Source organism: Opisthocomus hoazin, chromosome 6 (assembly GCF_030867145.1).
Source record: "Opisthocomus hoazin isolate bOpiHoa1 chromosome 6, bOpiHoa1.hap1, whole genome shotgun sequence".
Classification (NCBI taxonomy): domain Eukaryota; kingdom Metazoa; phylum Chordata; class Aves; order Opisthocomiformes; family Opisthocomidae; genus Opisthocomus; species Opisthocomus hoazin.
This window is the reverse complement of record NC_134419.1, coordinates 33,638,894-33,658,198: the sequence shown is the minus strand read 5'-3', so window position 1 is coordinate 33,658,198 and position 19,305 is coordinate 33,638,894. Positions and strand designations below refer to the sequence as shown.

The 19,305-nt window shown below is 57.6% G+C and overlaps 2 protein-coding genes across 7 annotated transcripts; both read left to right on the top strand.

Moving 5' to 3' along the window:
- Positions 1-946: 946 nt before the first annotated feature.
- Positions 947-5,988, top strand: LOC104333994 (actin-related protein 2/3 complex subunit 5). Its single transcript, XM_075422681.1, has 4 exons — positions 947-1,121; positions 2,402-2,473; positions 4,024-4,200; positions 4,734-5,988. The coding sequence occupies exons 1-4, from the start codon at positions 978-980 to the stop codon at positions 4,794-4,796; spliced, it is 456 nt and encodes a 151-aa protein (XP_075278796.1). The 5' UTR covers positions 947-977; the 3' UTR covers positions 4,797-5,988.
- A 3,568-nt stretch (positions 5,989-9,556) lies between these two features.
- On the top strand, positions 9,557-19,068 carry LOC104334016 (neutrophil cytosol factor 2). Of its 6 annotated transcripts, XM_075422675.1 has the most exons (15): positions 9,559-9,816; positions 10,237-10,319; positions 10,641-10,749; positions 10,929-11,063; positions 11,438-11,545; positions 12,370-12,429; positions 13,266-13,309; positions 13,577-13,718; positions 14,012-14,074; positions 14,440-14,518; positions 15,346-15,389; positions 15,692-15,837; positions 15,910-16,021; positions 16,244-16,406; positions 17,998-19,068. In XM_075422675.1, the coding sequence occupies exons 1-15, from the start codon at positions 9,643-9,645 to the stop codon at positions 18,093-18,095; spliced, it is 1,560 nt and encodes a 519-aa protein (XP_075278790.1). In that variant the 5' UTR covers positions 9,559-9,642; the 3' UTR covers positions 18,096-19,068. The 6 variants fall into 6 exon arrangements, with proteins under 6 accessions (XP_075278795.1, XP_075278790.1, XP_075278794.1 ...); XM_075422680.1 differs by having other exon boundaries at positions 9,557-9,816; positions 16,244-18,083; XM_075422679.1 differs by lacking the exons at positions 16,244-16,406; positions 17,998-19,068 and adding an exon at positions 14,687-14,766 and having other exon boundaries at positions 15,692-15,994.
- Positions 19,069-19,305: the final 237 nt, after the last annotated feature.

The window sequence follows — 19,305 nt, the reverse complement described above, 5'->3', positions numbered from 1 at the left end:
GATCCCATTTATTCTGCACTTTCTCATAAAATGCTTTTTCTGAGCCTCTGATGATGCAACAGAGGCAGAAAGGTGCTAGGATCCACCAAGCCCCTTGCTTTTACAACGCCTAGGCGCTTTTCCAGAAAAGCTTTCTTGAATTAGATCCCACTTCTTCTCCATTTCTGATCAAATGTTAGCTAACGCCACTGCAAGCAGCCGCCCGTGCTGTAGTATCGGGGCGACTACTTCCCTTTGCCAAAAAACTTAAAGCCGATGCTATTTTTTAAACTCTTGTGGCAACAAAGCAGCATCGGGGCTTGGGCTCCCCATCCGCCAGCCGCAGGGGTACGCCGTACAGCGGCCTGGCCCCTGGTCCCTGGGCCCACAGGCTCCTGCCTTGCTCGTACCCATCTGAGCACGGACCCCAGGCGTCTCCCACGCAGCACGGCGCTTCGCCTCTCGCTCCGCTGGCAGAGCTGGCCGCTGGGCTCTGCGAGGAGATTCTCCAGGAGCCACAAAGAGGACACTGCACTCTGTGAGGAGACCACCAGGCTCCGTGAGAAGACATCTGGACTCTGTGGGGAGACCTCCAGATGCTGCGAGGAGACCTCCGGACCCTGTGAGAAGATCACCGGGCTCCGTGAGGAGACCATCGGGCTCCACAAGACCTCCAGACGCTGTGAGGAGACCTCCAAGCCAACCCGACCTTCATCAGCTGGCACCGCCGCGCTAACAAAGGCACCGTGGCGAGATGCCCCGCCCCGCCGAGGACGTCATAAGCGCGGCTCGCGGCCGACCAATGGCGGCTCGCCTCGCGCGCTGTCCCCCAAGCCTCCTCTGCCGCCTGCGCCCCCTCCTGCGCCGCCAGCGGGTGGCCTGCTCCCGGCGCGCCTGCGCGGAGAGCGGGCGGGGGGGGGGGGCGGAGCGGCGTGCGCATGCGGGGAGAGGCGGCGGGCGGGGCGGTGGCGGCGGGGAGCGGCGGCGTGGGGGGGACCATGGCGAAGCACACGGTGTCGTCGGCGCGGTTCCGCCGGGTGGATGTGGACGAGTACGACGAGAACAAGTTCGTGGACGAGGAGGAGGGAGGTGACGGGCAAGCGGGGCCCGATGAGGGCGAGGTGGACTCGTGCCTGCGGCAATATCCTTCCGCCGCCGGGCGGGAACAAGTCCCCTCAGGAGCGGCCCGGCGCGGGAGGGGGGCGGGGGAGGCGGCTGCCGCCGGCGGGGCCGGGCCGGGCCGGGCCGCCTTTTATGGGAACGATCGTGCCCGGCGCTCCCGCCCATGGACGGAGAGGGGCCAAACGGCCCTGTCACGACAGGAGGGCGGGAAGGGGCGGGCCCGGGGCCGGCAGGAGGAAGGGCCGGGGGGTAGCAGGAAGGGGGTGGCGGGAGGAAGGGGCCGGGGGGTGACAAGGTGGCAGGAGGAAGGGTGACAGGACGGGGGGGTGGCAGGAGGAAGGGGCCCGGGGTGACAAAGTGGCAGGAGGAAGGGGCTGCCAAGGGGCCTGGGGGGTGGCAGGAGGAAGGGTGACAGGACAGGAGGGTGACAGGAGGAAGGGGCCTCCAAGAGGCCTGGGGGGTGGCAGGAGGAAGGGGCCCGGGGTGACAAAGTGGCAGGAGGAAGGGGCTGCCAAGGGGCCTGGAGGGTGGCAGGAGGAAGGGTGACAGTACAGGAGGGTGACAGGAGGAAGGGGCCTCCAAGAGGCCTGGGGGGTGGCGGGAGGAAGGGTGACAGGACAGGAGGGTGACAGGAGGAAGGGGCCTCCAAGAGGCCTGGGGGGTGGCAGGAGGAAGGGTGACAGGAAGGGGATGATGGGAGGGTAGCAGCCCCACTTCCTCCCCCCCACGGCAGAGGCAGCAGTGTCTCGGTGCTGCGGTGTCTGGGAGCTGCCTTACGGTGGTAGGCGGGAGGGAGGGATGGAGGAAGGGGGTGGTGGGGGGTTGAAGGGGGAGGGAGGAATGGAGGAAGGGGGTTTCCCATAGCGGAGAGGGGGTTGCCCGTGCCCGCTCCCTCTGCCAGCTTCCCTGGGTGGCTGGCACCCGGAGTGGCTCTTCCCTCCGGCTGCTGCTGGACTCTCGGAGGTGGATGTGCCGAGCTGAGGCCTGTTCTCGAGGGCTGTGAGTTGCATGAGTGATGGAGCATAGCTTATTTTACTTGGATCCTCATGCAGTGAAGGGCCTGAAAAGTATTCTCCAGCACTGGAACTGTAGAGCTTCTTGTTGGTGCTGCTCCTGGCTCAGATGGCCTAATAATTGCTACCTTACCCTGTAATCTGTGCTATCTGTTGAGGGAATCGTTGCAGCTGCTGAACCTTAAGTGTCTTCAGTCACACATAAGCCAGCTACCACTGTTGCTGTCCTGGAGCTGGTTCTGTTGCTTTCCGAATAGTTGGTGTCCAGTCCTTAACTATCTGGCACAGGGAACATGATGGCTGCACTACAGGCGGCTCTGAAGAACCCTCCGATCAACACAAAGAACCAGGCAGTAAAGGTAAAAAATAATAACAAGCTCATTTATGGGTTACTCCTTAAAAATCCTTTCCTCTTTCTATAGCCCCTGCCCTGCCTGGTGTGCTTTGAGGAAGCCGACGAAGCTGGTTTTTAGGATATTGCCCGATGTCAAAACGTCTGTGACCTCTGCTGTTTTAATCTTGTTCAAAATACCGCAGCTCGGATGTCATCTGTCCACGTGCCTTTAGCTCGGTGCTGGTTCGCCTCTTGCGTGTCCTCCTGCCTGCCTTGGTTGCGCGTTGCGTGCCCTGGCTAACTCCTCACGTCACCAGGTGCCTGGGTCTGATCCAGACCTGGTGGCATGTCCATGTGGTCACCACTCAGCAATCAAGGAACCGCAGCTGCCTCTGACTGGGGAAACTCCGCTAGCACAGCTGGGCTGCGAACCTGCAAAAAAGGAAGGGCCAATGGTTATCGCATCCAGTCAGAATTAAGCCGTTAAGACCTCGGAATACGCCAGCCCTCCCCCTGTGACAGAGTACAGGAGCCTGCTGCGTGCGTGTATTTCTGACTCTCCCCAGAACAAACCTCGAGTGGCTCGTGATGGCAGCAGTGAGGGGGACGGGCCGATGAGACGCGGAACTGCCCAGTTGGCGAGCGCCTGCGGAGGTCTGTTCTCCCTGCTTGGGCAGAGTCCCACGGGCACGTTACCGTGCTGCTCTGGCACCAGGCCGGCCTCACCAGGGCACTGGTGGAGATCTCTTCAGCTAGTCCCAGCCCTTTCCTGAGGGTTTTCACAGGGTTTGGAGATCCAGGTGTTTGTTACAGACAGTGCTGCACAAAAGACTGAACACTTTTGCCCTCACATTAATCACCTGTTTCCATTAGGTCGGTATTGATGTATTTAAGAACACATTTTGAAGGCAGTGGAATTGAAGAGGGCAAGAGTGAATTAATTTTAATGTTTTTTGCATGGCTGATCTGCCGTTATAATCGTGCCACACGCATTCCTGGGCCTGACATGACATCCACATCAAGTTGCCAGTGGTTGTTAATGCAAACTACTAACGCTGCCAGTTTGCATCCTCTGTGCCTGGGACACAAGCCGACTGTTTAGCAAACGTGTGGCTTCCAGCAGCCACCTCTTCCAGGCTGGCCAGCACCACTTGCATGGTATATCGTAGTTGTGTCTCATTAAACAGCACAAAGGCACGGCAAAGGCTCTGGTGGCGAGGGAGGCCAGTCAGGTACTTAATTCTTACAGTGCATTTGGAACTTGCCAAACCTTGAGTTTCGATACAAAAACTTCGTATTTAGCCGTAACCTCATTTAACAGGTGGAGAATTGCAGATACAAGCAGAGGGGCAGAAAACCTAGAGCAGGACAAATGTGATAAACTCTTACGCTGTTTATCATTGGGAGGATGTATCCGTTACACATTATTATCACAAGACTTGTGCACAAACTGCCCCATACAAACAGATTTTCAAATTATTAAAAAAAAAATCTGGTTTGTTGGAAAGATGAGTAATACTTGGATGCACCTTACACGAGAACGAATGTATCTCTGCCTTCCGTATTTGTTGACAGGATCGCGCAGAAAGTATTGTCCTGAAGGTCCTCATCTCTTTCAAAGCCAACGACATCGAGAAGGCGGTGCAGTCGCTGGACAAGAACGGTGTCGACCTGCTAATGAAGTACATCTACAAAGGCTTCGAGAGCCCCTCTGACAACAGCAGCGCTGTGCTGCTGCAGTGGCACGAGAAGGTGCGTTTGCGGGGCGTGCTCTCGCCGGGGTTCCTCGTGGCAGTGGGTTCTGGGGTCCGAGGCACGCTCACCGAGCCTGGTAAGGACCACCTTTCGGCTGGGTAAAACCGAAAGGCCATGTTCCATGCCGTGAGAAGGGTGCGGTTCTGCAAGCACGCAGCGGAGTTACATCACGTGCCTACTTCTTCCGATGCCTTGGGTAAAGATTTTACAGTTAAAATTTGATTTTCAGTTAGACTGAGGCGAACAGAATGGTTCAATCCAGTGATTCAAGCGGATGGAAGTAGAATTTCCTTTCTAGAGGGAAGCAAAATTTGCAGCTTGGGTATGCAGTGAAATAAAAGCTTGTTAGGTAGCCGTCTTTAAAGCGAGTGCGACTATCCTTCGCTGGCACGCTGAATGCTAGTGTTTTGTTCTTCATGTCACGGGCAGGGCAATGCTCCCTTGAAATACGGTCGGGGAACCTTTCTGCTCGGTCATTTCAGCGTGTGGCTACCGTAACCTGGTGTCAGTCGCCGTGTTTCTCTTCTCAGGCCCTGGCTGCTGGAGGAGTGGGGTCCATTGTCCGCGTTCTGACCGCCAGGAAGACGGTTTAAGTCCGGCAGCGAGCGGTTGCCTGCCATCCGCGGCGTGGGGAAACGCCGGTGCGAAACCCCACCAACCAAATGCCATTGCTGCCCCATGGGCAGTGCTTGTCTCTCAGCTTGCCTTCTCGCCACTTCTTTCATACCTGTCAAGTAATGCATATCGTGATCTCTTTTGGTGTTAAAGTCTGGAAAACGATGGAGGTGCAATTTCATCTCTAACAGGAATATTTGGTACTTGGGAACATTTCAGTGACGCGTATAGCAACATACACAACTTCATGTTTAGGATGATTTGCGTTTCTGTATAATTATGGCAGATTTGGACCTGACTTTCCAAGCAAATGCTGAGGGACGTAGGGAAATGTCTTAATTCTTTTTGCTAGCCAAGCAGTGTTTTGATGCAAGATCTGTGTTTAAAAAGTGGGGCAGCTGTCGATCCAGGTAACTGGACCATGTTCCCTTTGGTGAACCTCTGAACCTATAGCCATGAATAGGACAGAAAGCGAAGGGTCCCTTCCGACCCTGATTACCACGCCAGAGAGCTAAGCACTCTCCTTACCTCACATCTCACACCTCTTCTGGTTTCCTGCGATCAGTCGAATGCTGGGTCCGCGGTGGGAGGGTCACAGCGGGATGAAGCTGTCCCTCAGGCAGTTTGGATGGTAGAATTTAAAAGGTTGATGGTCCATTTATGCTGGAGCCCAGCCCAGTGAACCCTTTTATTTTGGGGAGCAAAGATCCTGAAGAGAAAAACAAAAAGCAGCTTTCGTACAACAAATCACCTTTCAGCAACTTGAAAGTGATTTGACTTTGTCAAGCACAACAAAGTGGCTGCCTGGGGTAAGCTGAGTATCCACACCGTGCTTGCCAAGCTCCCGTATTTTGTTTTCTAGACTTGTAGGGTCTTAAAGGATCCCAGACCATTGGCGTTCCCGTTGCATTGTGCCACAGCTGGTGGGAAAATCGGGTTCCAAAATAAAGAGTAAGAAAGAATTAGGAAAGCCCAGGGCATCCCAGAGCACAGATTGCCGTCGAAGGTTTAGGGCCAGGACTGAAATTTGTGCGTTTTACATTCACCAGGTTACTGCAGTTCAGTTGTGTAAAACCGTTGGGGAACTCGTGAAATCTTTGCTGTTTTTTGATATCTGCTGCTTTTGTAATAATAATAAAGACCAGACAATAAACCGTCACTGAATATTTACCTGCTGTCTGAAATGCCTTGAAGTCTCCGCAGGTTGCTATTCCAGGGTGGACAGCAGTAAAAAAAGCAAGCCCTAAACCTTCTCCCCTCTCCTGTTTTCCTTGAGAGGCTTCCTTTGGGGTGGTGGTTTGCACCTGGACGTGATGGCGATCCATGCGCCACGTCGTCCAGCTAGAAGATCTGCGGTTATTACAGTGAGATAGATACTCAAACGACAAAAAAACCATTCCAAACCAGGAACCTAGCAGGGACTGTGTGGAGCAATGCTCCATCCTCCGCAGCTGGGCTTTGGGTTGTCTCTACCTGCCCCAGCTCCAGGAGATGAAGCGTTTCATCGTTGGTGTTCGTAGTAATTCAAGCACAGATGCAGTCCTGGGCTTGCCCTGTGGGCGGGCTGGCTGCGTCGTCGCTATGTCATTGCTCGGCTGACCGCGCCATCCCGAATGGCGCGGCATGCTTGGCTGGAGCTGCTGCGGGGCTCCAGCGTGCAGACGCCTGGTGCTGAGCGCGCCGGCCTCGGCCAGGCGCCGCGTGCTCTTTGCCCAAGTCACGGTGTTGGAAAAGCAGAGCTAGTGCCTGCCAACGGCTCGAACCAAAGCGTTCCCTGTGATCGGTAAGACACAGCGTCCGTAGAAGCCTTTTCCCCTCCATCCTTCCTCCTCCTCCCCTGGTTCCCTGGGACGCTGCAGACCGTGCGGAGCAGGGCCTCGGGCCCCGGCGCCTGCTCCCCAGGGTGCCTGTGAGCAGCTGAGGGGTGCAGAGCCCCTCAGCTGCTCACTGCCCGCCCTACCTCTCTACCTTCCTTCCTGGGATGATTTTTCTTGCTTCACTTCAGAACATGGGCACAGCAGCGGGAGGCACTGGCCACGCGGAGTGGAGGACCTGACCTTGTTGCCAAGACCACAGAGCTCATCAAGGTTTCGACCGCACGCACGTACAGAAGCGGCCGCCCCCCGGCACCTGCAGCGATGGCTCCGTCCTCGCAGCTCTCCCAGGGACCGCGTTCGGCCTCTCTGTTCCCTGCATCCAAAGCTGGTGAAGACAGCAATCAATCCTCATTTTAAAAAAATAATAATAAAAAGCTGTAATCTCAGAGAAGTGAAAAATGTTTTCGGAAAGAACTGATGCCAAAGCAGGCCAGCTGCCTTTAGGTGGCATTAGCTAAAGGAAGGCAGCGAGAAGAACGGTCTCGGAGGTCCTCCAGGTTCCCCTCCTGCTGGGCTACGCTGTGTTTAGAAACATCCACTAAATGTGTACATGTGCGCCCAGGGATGGGCTGAAAGACGTGCACCGGCCTGGGGGCAGTAGCGCAAGATTTGCAGGAAGGCTTCTCCTCTGTTAACCGAGAGGAAAAAGTAAATCTAGTTTAAGGAAAAAAACCCACATTACCTCTTTCCTCCAAATCCTCATGGACTATACAAACACAGGTACACCCCGGCAGAGTGGGTGTTGGAAAGCCATCGTGCCTCAGCACGCCGAGAATCAAAAGAGGAAAACAGAGAAAGATGGGCAGGGTATTAAAAAACCCCTAAACAATTTCATTTTGCAAAACGCATCTCCTTTCCTATTAGGAGAAGGAAGCCTCCAATAAAAAATACGCTCGGCACCGCTCGGGCCTGCTGGGAGGGGTGCAGAGCTCTGCTCGGAGGGCTCAGCACTGCAGCGGCTCGCCTGCAAACCTCCGGCCGCTGCCCGGACCGTGTGGCAATGGCACCGTATCAGTCGCATCCTGCTTTTGTAACAGCCGAGGGAAACCGCTGTCCTCCTGCCGCTGGAGCTGCAGCCCCCACCAAGCAGCGGGCTCCGGGTCATCCATCGCCGGACCGAAACATCCCCATGAGCTCCCGCCTCCGCGTAGGGAGCGAGCCAAAAAACCAGGTCCTGCGCAGAGAGAGCTCGGACCTGCCTTCCGGGGAAGGAGCTGGACACGCTCCGTCTCCTCCACTCCTCCTCTGGCACTGATTTCTTCCCAAACATGGTCAATCCCCTCGGTCTTCCCTCAGACATAACGTTCTCTAGCACCCAGATCAGTCCAGTTTTGGGTCTCCTCTCCAGAAATGGTGCGAAACTTATGCTGTTGTTGCTAGACAAACTCCAAACCGCCCGCTGCACCCTCGCTGGATTTCGGGCATTTCTGTGTGTTTCTTACGCGTCTCTTGGTGGTCTGCACTTGCGCAGGATTCCAGGAATGTCCCACGAGACCCGTCACCATCGCTGTTGCTCACTTCCTCTTGGACATCATCACAGAAGAAACAAGTCTGCCTACTAAATCAGCTTGGTAGGAGAAAGGGGAACAAGAGACTCGCTCTTACTAGAATGGATGAGTTTATCGCAGCTTTGAAATTGCTTGAACGTTACGTTAAAACTAACCAAGCAGGGGGATGGCTGCTCTGAGCACTTGCTGGGCTTACCTCTTTCCGAGACCTTATCGCTCTCCACAGCTGCCTGAAAGGATGTTGTAATGGGTTGGGGGTTGGTCTCTTCTCCCCAGTAACCAGCGACAGGACGAGAGGAAATGACCTGAAGCTGTATCAGGGGAGGTTCAGATTGGATATTAGGAAAAATTTCTTTACTGGAAGAGCGGTCAGGCGTTGGACCAGGCTGCCCAGGGTGGTGGTGGAGTCCCCATCCCTGGAGGGGTTCAAAAGACATGTAGATGTGGCACTTCAGGACGTGGTTTAGCAGGCATGGTGGGGTTGGGATGACAGTTGGCCTTCATGATCTTAGAGGTCTTTTCCAACCTATAATTCTATGAAATGAAAGAAAAATAAAACACAACGCTTACCACGGGTGATCTCGCATCCTCCGCCAGCTCCCCTCGTACCAATTTTAGGATCAACCCGGCCCTCCCAGTGTGCCAATTCAGACAATTAAACGAGCAGAAAATTATCCCTACAATGGGGTGAACAATCTCCTGCGAGATGGGGTCAGGTAGATGCGGCAGAGGCAAAGAACTTCCAAAGCTACTTAGAAACCAGGTGTGGAGCACCCAGCTCCAAACCTTCTGAGCTGGTCAGAGCCCTGCCGCCACGTGCTCAGTGTCCCCTCTCCCCTCGGCAGCTCTCTGGAGCCCGGTCGTGCTCCATTGGCCATGAAACACCTCGGCAGATGCGACATTGGGCCGAGCATGAGCTACCACCGCTGCCAGGGCTCAGCACGGCACGGCCACGGCCCTCAGACCCCCGTCCTTGGGCAGCTCCGCGCACCCCCAGCGCCGGAACTCCTTGATGGGGCGACGTGGAGGGGATGGATGGTTCCTGCAGGAACCATCGAGCAGCCACCTCCAGGACCACACTCCGGAGGGCACAAGGGGCTCAGCGGCAGCGCTCGCCCTGCGGCTTTGCAACCCTGAATGTGACCTCATCAACCACCCAGCTGCCAAAATCCGCGGCTTTTCATGCAAAACCCAGAGCAGTGACACCCGAAGAGGCGAGGGGCGGCTGCCGGAGAGGACATGGCGTGCAACCCATAGCAGCGCAGGGAGCAGCCGCAGCCCCACTTCCCCATCGCGGGGCCGCGCGTCGGTGACGCGAGCGGGGGCCGCTTCCTGCCCTGTTTGCGACACGGGCCGCGCCGAAGGCAGAAGTACGGGCTGGAGCTAGCAAGGAGACCCACGACGCGGCCGGGGACCCTGTGTCCCACTCCTACCGCGCCATGTCCCTGGTGGAGACGATCCGGCTGTGGCAAGAAGGGGTGTGCGCGGCAGACGGGAAGGAGTGGGGGGTGGCCCTGGGCGCCTTCACGGCCGTCCAGAACCCCCCTGCCAAGATCTCCTTCAACATCGGCTGCATCCACCTTGTCCTGGGGAAGCTGGCCGAGGCGGAGGAGGTAAGGTCCAGCTGCAGGGTCGCTGCCCCACGCGCGGGCACCGGCGAGTTTGCGCGCAGAGCTGCCGGACAGACGGAAGCAGTGGGAAAGGGAGGAATTAATGGGCGAGAGCTGACTAAGGGGAGGGTTCGGGGCCTTTTAAAGCTGGGATGAAGCAGCCCTGGGCTGCTCCTGCAGAACCTGTTCTCCCGGTAGATCAGAGGCCAAGCGGCAGGAGAGACGCCTGGCTTGCTGCTCGCTCTTCCTCTCCCCAAAGGCTACTGCGGGGGCAGCAAGCTGCCCAGCGAGTCGCAGCAGATGGTTCCAGCTCAAAAAAAATTAGGAGCCTGGTACAGGACAGGTATAACCGCTCTACACCCTCGTTTTTTTAAAGGTCTTCCCTCTTTACTCCCTTTTTGCCCCACTCCTACCTCCGTGCAGGCGTTCACCCGGAGCATCAGCTGCGACAAGCACCTGGCAGTGGCTTATTTCCAGCGCGGGACCGTCTTTTACCGCAGGCAGAAGTGAGTGGAGGGCTTTAAAGTTTTGGCTTTGCCCCTCGCAGAGCTGCCAGCCTTCAGCCGAGGACGGTCCCCAGGCAGGTTGGTACCCCAGGGGCAGCCCCTCGAGGTAAAACCAGAGGCTCCTGTTCATCAACGGTGCAGTCTTGGGACAAGCACCAGCCTTGGAGCATCTCTCCTCCGCCCGGGGTGTCCCAAAACCCTGCGGGGAGATAGGAGAGACCCAGCTAAACTCAGACCAGTTGAAGTAAAGACTCGAAGGCTCTTTTGAGGCAGCTGGAGGGCCACTGCGAGGTGGTGACACCCCTGTCCTCTGCCCCACAGCCATGAAAAGGCCATTAAGGATTTCAAAGAGGCGCTGGCCCAGCTGCGAGGCAACCAGCTCATCGACTACAAGATCCTGGGGCTGCGGTACCGGCTCTTCGCTTGTGAGGTGAGAAAGACCTGGCCGGCAGTTTCGATCCCAAAGGGCTGTTCACCATCTCCAGAAATCCAGGGGGAAGATGGCCAGGTCTTCCTGGCGCAGTGCTCTGTGCGGTGCCACCACCCTCTGCTGTCCTCGCCTTCACGGAGCTCCAAGGGCTCATTTCCTCCATGCCATCCCTCCGGCAGATACTCTACAACATCGCGCTGGTGTACGCCACGATGGAGGACTGGAAGAAAGCCGAGGAGCACCTGACGCTGGCCATGAGCATGAAGAGCGAGCCCCAGCACAACAAGATCGACAGGGCGATGGAAGCCATCCTGGTAAGGAGGAGCAGGTCCGGCTGCCGCCGCATCTGCTCACAGCAGGCCCACAGGGAGGGGGGAGAAAAATCCCAGCGACAGAGAAACCACCTGTTAGCTACGGCTTTAGCAGAGCCGGGATCAAAGGCAAAGAGCTGAGCAAAGCGTGGGTGTCGTACTGAGACACGGGGTGGTGGGAAGAGCCCCGGGTCACTGAGGAGGGCAGGGGTGGGAAGACGGGGCTGAATGGACCACGTCAGGGCTGGGGCCAGGCTGTCACAGCGGCTCTTTGACTTTCTGGAGCGAGACCTTAACCCCAGAGGCGGAAGGAAGGGGACAGCGAGGCAGCCCCTGCTCTCACCTCTGAAGAGCACTACGCTTTCTCTGTGCTGCAGAAGCAGAAGCTCTGCGACCTGGTGGCCGTGCCTGCGGGGAAGCTGTTTCGACCGAACGAAAAGCAAGTGGCTCAGCTGGAGAAGAAGGACTACCTGGGAAAGGCTATGGTAAGAAAGAAATACCTTCTTTATTCAGGCCTCTGAGCTGCTACCTGCTGCCCAGGCAGAGACACGGAGCCGGTCCGGGCATGGAAGGAGGGGTGGCACATCAGGGTCTCATGGAGAACAGGGAGTCTGTAGGAACAGAGGAGCTAAAAAGCATGTTTCTGCAGAGCTTGGCCTATTTTCAGTTTTTTTCCTCAGCAAGACATGAGGGGCAGTCAGTCAGCAATGAGCTGGAAAGGTCCCACGGGAGCTTCAACTCCAGCCAAGATTTTATTTTCAGGGAGGGGAAAAGAAGCTATTTAAAATCTGACACCCAAAAACGACCTCCGGTGCTTCCTCCGCTCCATTCGAAAGGGGCTTTCCAGCCCCGGTGAGCGAGTGAGCTTTTCTCCCCCGTGAGTTTGCAAAACCTAAGGGCTGGGGTCCTGGGAGGCAGAGCTCCTCCGGCAAGCGACACACCGACCGAGAGCCTGTCGGGGCATCCCCAGAAACACCCACCAACTTCCCAAATGATGTTTAACGTTGATGTTCCTACTCCCTTCAACATTTGTGATTAATGCACAGAGGGAAGCCACTAGCTTGTAAGGACTCTAACTGCAGCAGTGGTGGGGCTGAGACCCGAGACCTCGCCACAGCTGAGAGGCGAGTTTGGTGCCAGGAGCATTCAGCCTATAACCAAAGATGCTGAGCCTAAAAATCACAGCCCCTCTTGAACCCGAAGCATCATGAGGAGTTTGGCCTGGCCAGCAGCAGAGGAAGGGAGCAGACTTAGAATCCAAGAGAGGTCTACAAGCACTGGGTCGCTACCTGTCTGTCTTTGGCTATAGGTGGTGGCATCCGTGGTGGACAAGGACGATTTTTCCGGATTTGCTCCACTCCAGCCGCAGGTAAGGCACCACCGACCACCAGTGTTCTCAGCAGGAGCTGAGAAGGACGCGGGGATGGGTATCGCCCAGCAGCTCGCCCCGGGCCCTGGCTCACAGCAGGGACCCAACGGCAGCATGGCCACCACGAACCTTCCTCTACGGCCGTGGGGAGGAGGCGGAGGCCGCTCCCACGCCTCAGCTGCTCTCTGCATCATCGCCACGCACAGCCCGAACCCGCCGAGGTCACGGTTTGGTGGAGGTTAACCCCATTCCCCGAGCGGGGAAGCGGTGGCCTGGCAGCACATCCTCTGCCCCCGCCGTCAGGCAACGGCTTTTGGCAGAGAGCCATCCTAAACCCTCCCCATGACCTTCATCGGGTTCATCTGCCTCAGCCCCAGCCACCGGCGAAGCGAGAGCAGTTCTGCTTTCATTCTTCATCCTCCTCCCAGTCCCCAAAGCCCTTCTTGTTTCCATCACAGCCTCCTGACGACGCAGCAGCGTCTTCCCACCCGTAAAGGTGCCCCAGACCTTTTTACCAGAGCTTTTTGAGAGGCTACAGGGGGTAGGATGTGGAGACTGCTCATTCGGAAGAGCCACGGCAGCGATGCTCCTGACGGCACTTCAGGCAGTCGCTTTGCGCATCGGCATGGCAGGGACCCGACACCCTGCCGCAGCCAGCTGCCAAGCAGCAAAAAACTCATTTTTAGGTTCAAATCGTCCGACCTGACGCCAGCCCGGGGAGGAAGGAACCACGCAGGGGTGACGGCAGGCATGGCAGAAGGCTACAGGACATTTCTGCAGAGCAACCGAAACCGTCCCGATTACTGATAATTTTCTTTCTCTCTTCTTTTTGGCAGACCTCTGGCCCTCCGCCCAGGCCCAAGACCCCAGAAATCCTCAGGTGAGTTCGTAGAATCATGAAGGTTGGAAAAGACCTCTAAGATCGTCAAGCTCAGCCGTCACCCCAACACCACCATGCCTGCTAGCTGGGTGAAGGATGGGCAGCCGGGTCCAGCCCCGTCGCAGCCGAGTCTCCACCGGCACCCAGAACTCTGGAGGGGCCGGGGGAGGATTGTAGAAACACAGAGGCAGGGGTTGGGGTTCCCCCTCCATTGTACGATGATGACGTCGCCCACATTCCTGACCCGGCTGCTGCTCCCGCACCCAGGGCCCTCGAAGGGCAGCCGCACCGCGTCCTCTACGAGTTCATCCCCGAGACTGCTGAGGAGCTGCCAGTCCTGCCGGGAAACATCGTCTTTGTCCTGAAGAAAGAGAAGGACAACTGGGCTACGGTGATGTTCAATGGAAAGGTACCAGGGGCGGGCTTGGCAGGAGGGGGTGGACGATGGGATGGATGCTGTGGGGTTCTGCAGAGGACTTGGAGAGCCAAGCCTTGCTACCAGCAACCAAAGGAGTTTCTGACTCAAGTCCCTGGCTTAGGCCATGGGGTTCACGGAAACGCATCCAACCTGCAGCACCCAACCTTCAAGCCTCAGGGACCCTCCGGGATTCAGGGCAGGGTGAGGACGAGCTCAGCAGCGTCCTCCAGCAGCACGTTGCCTCCTTGCCAAGGAATCCTCGCTTGTCTCTCCTTCCCCCGCAGAAAGGGATCGTCCCCTGTAACTTCCTTGAGCCCATGGAGCTCCAGAACAAGCCGCACATCCAGGTGAGGAGGCCCAGGAGGAGACGCTGTCCTGGGGAGGGCAGATCCCACACGCGTTCACCCATCACCTATTCCGGGTCCTCCAGCGGGACCCGTATCTGCCACTCCCCCTGCCTCCTAATGCTGGGGTTGGTTCTCCTGGCTCGTGGTCACCTCAACGTGAGCTCCGAGACCTGCACCATCTGGGCAGATGCTGCGCCGATGGCCCCCCGGGCAGTGGCTGGCGATGCCGGGGAGATGAAGGGGTAGCGAAGTCACCCCTCCCTGGTTCAAGACCCCAGAGAGGCCTTGGGAAAACAGGGGGTTGGAGGGGGGCTCCCCTAGGCAGGGTGGGATGGACAGCACTGCCTTCTTCCCACCTGGCACAGGACGAGACCCCTCCTGAAGCCGAGATCCTGGAGTCACCCAGCTCCGCCGCTCCCGAGAAGCCGCGGCGGCCAGCACCAGGTCAGCGAGGGGAGCTGGGGGACGGGGGTGCCTCAGGGACAGAGCCCCCGGCAGCGGCTCCGAGACGGCCCCCTCGGTGCCTGGTCCTCACCCTTGGAGACCAGAGCTGGGGTTCATCCAAGCCACTCGGCGGTGGGGAAAGGTGGACTGAAAGACTCCTAACAACAGGCCAGGGCTCGTGTCCCAGGCAGGGCGGCCTCGTACGGAGCCCGGTGGTAAAGCTGACGCAGAAGATGGCTGCGGCTCACGTAAGCCATGGGGAAACATCTTGGGGACCCAACAAACTCGGAGAGAACCTTTGTGGCACCAGAAGCCATCACGGGTCTAGCAGTGGGACTGCAGCTCTGACCCTTCCTGTAGAGAGCAGAGTCGTGCCAAAGCACCAACCAAATGTAGAGCAGATCCTTGTGTAGGACCTTCACCCTCCCTGGAGGCCCAAACTTAGCTTTGCAGCCCAGGGAAGGACAATGATTGCTGCTGGTTCTCAGCGTGGACCTGGGGAGATAAGGAGGGCAAAGACACCAACACCAGCAGCTCGTGTTTGGGGTTTTTTTGTTTTCTAAATCCACCCAGGAAAGACACCCCACCCCTCAAGCTCCTGTCCCTGTATGGGGGACGGCCGAGCGCCCAGTCCTCTGCTCGGTGGTTGTATCTAAGGCTTATGGACGAACCCCTCCAGGGTTCAGCTCCAGGGCTGGTGGCCGTTGCTGCAGACAACGACGGGTGCCGAGGAGCAGGGCTGCAGGAGATCCGACCACGTACGCGGGCGCGGAGCAGCAACGCTTACCCTGTCCCGCTTGCTGAGCTGGCTCTTTCTTCCTCCGCAGACTACGGTCCTGCCGCAGCCACGCAGCCAAGGGAAGCGCCCAAGGTAACACCTCAACACGGGCTTTGAGGTCCACGCTGCAAACCTGTATTTATCGGGTGTTGAAAGGTGCCGGCGTGCCCGGCAAGCGCCACAGCCCCGCGAGCGTTTTGGGTTTTAGACCTCCAGCCTGACGATGGGGCTCGGGACCCAGTTGGGTGACCGGAGTGGCTTTTGGGGAGGTCTCCCCCAAACCTACTGTCAGCAGAGCCTCTCATCTCGGCTGGACTTGAGCAGGGAGGGAATGGGTCCCTCTCCCCGACCTCTCCCAGCCACGCGAGCTCTGACCTGCCACTCGCTGCCCGCAGGAGGCCGACGCGGCCAGCCCCCACGTCCTCAAGGTGCATTACAAATACACGGTCGCCCTGCAAGTTGAGCCGGGCCTCTCCTACACCCAGCTCCTGGACCTGGTTTGCAAGAAGCTGGAGCTCCAGCCCTGGCACACGCGGCTGAGGTGAGGCACAGCGGGCTGCGGGAGCCGTCTTTCCGCGGCTCCCACCCTACCCCATGTCCTCCACACACCCAGGTACAAGCCCAGAGAGGGCCAGGCACCGGTGACTCTGAGCACGGAGAACCTGGAGACGGCGTGGAGGCAGAGCAAGGACAACTGCCTGACGGCCTGGTGCGACATCACCGAGGTCAGTGACGGCCAGCGGCGATGGCCACCACTCCCGGCGAGGAACCCAAGCCGCTGGCTGCCTCCGCTTCCCCTGCCCCGAGCGCAGGCTCGTGGCTTCCCGAGCAAGCCGGCAAGCTCCCAGCAGGCAGAGGAGCAACAAGGGGAAGCAGAGCTCATCTCTCTTACCCCCGTCCAGCGAGAAAGCCCAAAGGTGTCCTCACCAGCTTCTTCCCTGCCCTAGGGAGAGGGGTTTTCAGCAGACAGCCAAGCAGAGGAGCCGCCGCAGGAGGCCGTGCCAGAGGGGATGGGACTGACCCAAGTGGTAGCGCAGTACAGTTACGAAGCCACCCACCCTGAAGACCTGGAGTTTCGGGCAGGAGACGTGATCCTCATTTTATCCAAAGGTAACTGCGCTCCTTCTGCGACAGGGGAGGGAAGGGACATCGCGGGCTCCCACCATCTGCCCCTCAGGCCAAAAACTCGCGGTCGTTTGGTCAGATGCTGAGTGTGTGTTCTTCACCGGAGCCTGCAAGCTTCCCGAGGGACTTTGATCTCTTTTCTCCCGTCCTCCAAGGCAAACTGCTTCATGCTATGAGGATGATGAGGGGACTGGAGCATCTCTTCTACGAGGAGAGGCTGAGGGAGCTGGGCTTGTTCAGCCTGGAGAAGGCTGCAAGGGGACCTTAGAAATGCTGATAAATATCTGCAGGGTGGGTGTCAGGAGGACGGGGCCAGACTCTTTCCAGTGGTGCCCAGCAACAGGACAAGGGGCAACGGGCACAAACTGAAGCAGAGGAAGCTCCAGCTGAACATGAGGAAGAACTTCTTCCCTCTGAGGGTGACGGAGCCCCGGCCCAGGCTGCCCAGGGAGGTTGTGGAGTCTCCTTCTCTGGAGATGTTCAAGCCCCGCCTGGCCGTGGTCCTGTGCAGCCTGCTGTGGGTGACCCTGCTTCGGCAGGGAGTTGGACTGGGTGACCCACAGAGGTCCCTGCCAACCCCTAACGTTCTGTGATGCTGGGGACCCACAGAGCAACAGCCTGGCTCAGGAAACTTCTCCTACAAGCTTTGGTTTGCCACCTTTAGATGGAGAACCGGGTGCTCAGGCTCCTGCTGCAGGGTGCTCCGAGCAGGCTCGCGCTCTGTGAGGGAGGTCAGAGCAGGAGCTCACAGAGACCGCAGGTGCACGAGGTGGCCGGTGGAAGCCAGGGGGAAGCAGGCCCCGAGGACACTTCGGAGACCTGCTTTCCACCGCTGTGCCACCACGCTGCCAGTTCCCACAGGCGCAGGGCAAATCTGCTCCATCCCCATGAAGCATGGGGGCGGGGGGGGTAAAGAAAAATAATCCACCTTACTGCAGCGTTCCCAGCCTCAGCTGTGTGTGTGCTTGCTGCGGGACAGGGCTGTCGGCTCCGCAGCCACCAGACCAGCAGGACCGCGCACCTGCAAGCGCCTTCTGCCACCGCCGTGCTTCCAGCTCCACCACGAGCTTCCAGCCCCTGTCAGTCCTCCTCAACGCCAGGCTTTCGTGCTCCTGTGAGGACTGAGGCTGAAACGCAGCCTGAAAATACATATATATATATATATATATATATATGGTACTTTTTGAGGTGAGCATGGAACGGCAGGTGAAGCTACAGCTTAGGTGGCATCCTGCAGAGGTTCAAGGTGTCAGACCGTCTCCCTCCTCTCTACCCTGACTTTGTTTCCCATGTCCTTGCTCAGAGCAGTTTCTGAGCCCCTTGCTCTGCTGTTTCGACCCACCTTTCCCACCGCGGTTTGGCTGCGCGTTCCACCTCACCTGACAGCTTTGCGCTCTGCCCCATTTCCCCTCAGCCCCTCTCCTCCACGTTTCCCTCCCTGCCGGGCTGGAGCGCAGCTATTTATCAGCAGAAAACCTTCCAATGGCGATCCTGGGCCTGCCTGTAGCGCGTGGAGGGTGTCCAGCTCCCGTACATCCCCGAGGTGACAAAAATTGTGTCGACTTTTATCTTCCAGTGAATGAAGAGTGGTTAGAAGGGCAGTGCAATGGGAAGGTTGGCATCTTCCCCTCCGCCTTCGTTCAGAAGTCTAACGCTGGAGACCCAGAGGTGTGACTTCAGAAGAGCTTGAAGTTGTGGACGTGGAAAGAAATGAAGAATTCAACTGTTGCAATTAACAAGTTTCCATATTAATCACTGCATTCGAAAGTGGACTTAAAATATTATTGCTACTTGTATTAAAAGCTTTCTTTTTTATTTTACCTTTCGCATTGCTCTCTAACCCAGGTACTGATGAAGGAGTTGCTGATTGTCTTCCTGGTAGGAACGCATTCAGTCCCGAAAACTGCGCTCACCGAGAGACTTGCTCGCAATAGCTCCGTCCCACCCAGCCTAGCCTTCGGAAAGCTTTCATGCCGAGCAGCCGGGAAACCCCCCGGGGGTGGTGCCGCTTGCATTTGCAGCCCTGCCAGCCAGCAGACCCAGCCGAGGAGCTGCGTCCAGGCGGCCGCGGGCCAGGAGAGGCTGACCTCCCAACAGCACTGCCTTCCTCACAGCCCACTGCCAGCCCCGAGCTGACGCAGGAGACGCCGCGCAGCCTCCCCCTGCTCCAGCTGACAACTCGCTTCAAAGCCAGTGATTTGAAAAGCACCCACCTATAAAAATATACACTTTTTTTCACCTTTGGGAGCCGCACCTCAGAGCTTTGTCTCCGCAGTCAGAGAGGCAGTGCCTTCGGACACGGCAGCGAAGCTGTCCCCTATCCAACAGCCTACACAGCTCTGATGCCCTCCTCCCTGCCCACCAGGTTTGGCCCCCTCTGCCCCTGGCACCACTTCCACACTATTTCGCCTTCCCCGGCCGCCGACACCTGGTCTTTCTGGCGTTTTAAAATCCTCTACGCTTCCCCATCCTCAAAATATACAAGTTAAAAATTTACAGCCACGCACCGTGCAGTGAGCGCTTCGCTTCGTAGAGGCGAAGGGCAGCGGTCTCCCCACTTCGGTTCTTATCGTGCAAGCTCTGGAGAACCCCGATAACTCGTATTTATTCTTGAAGGAACTTATTCTGAAGAGCTGTTTGGATAAAATAAACACCTCATTTAAAAAACAGTGTGTCCCCGCAGTTTTCTTTGACACATTTGGAAGCATGCTGCTTAGACACTGGCGGCAAACAGCCAAATTCCCGATTTACAGGCAGATGGACGGCAGAAGGATCCGTCTCCTCCAGCTCCCGCTGCCTGTGCTCTACCAGGGCCAAGGACTCCAGCCTGCAACCGAAGGAGAGCTCCGCAAGCTACTCCCGCGCCAGATTTTCGGTTCGGTAC

What these genes read in the sequence shown, in the direction of transcription:
- LOC104333994 (XM_075422681.1), top strand. Translation starts at nt 978, where the DNA reads ATGGCGAAGCACACGGTGTCGTCGGCGCGGTTCCGCCGGGTGGATGTG. An exon ending in CAAAGAACCAGGCAGTAAAG is followed by an intron (nt 2,474 to 4,023) that starts GTAAAAAATAAT and finishes ATTTGTTGACAG; the next exon opens with GATCGCGCAGAAAGTATTGT. An exon ending in TGCTGCAGTGGCACGAGAAG is followed by an intron (nt 4,201 to 4,733) that starts GTGCGTTTGCGG and finishes TTCTCTTCTCAG; the next exon opens with GCCCTGGCTGCTGGAGGAGT.
- LOC104334016 (XM_075422680.1), top strand. Translation starts at nt 9,643, where the DNA reads ATGTCCCTGGTGGAGACGATCCGGCTGTGGCAAGAAGGGGTGTGCGCG. An exon ending in TTGCTCCACTCCAGCCGCAG is followed by an intron (nt 12,430 to 13,265) that starts GTAAGGCACCAC and finishes TCTTTTTGGCAG; the next exon opens with ACCTCTGGCCCTCCGCCCAG. An exon ending in AAGACCCCAGAAATCCTCAG is followed by an intron (nt 13,310 to 13,576) that starts GTGAGTTCGTAG and finishes TCCCGCACCCAG; the next exon opens with GGCCCTCGAAGGGCAGCCGC.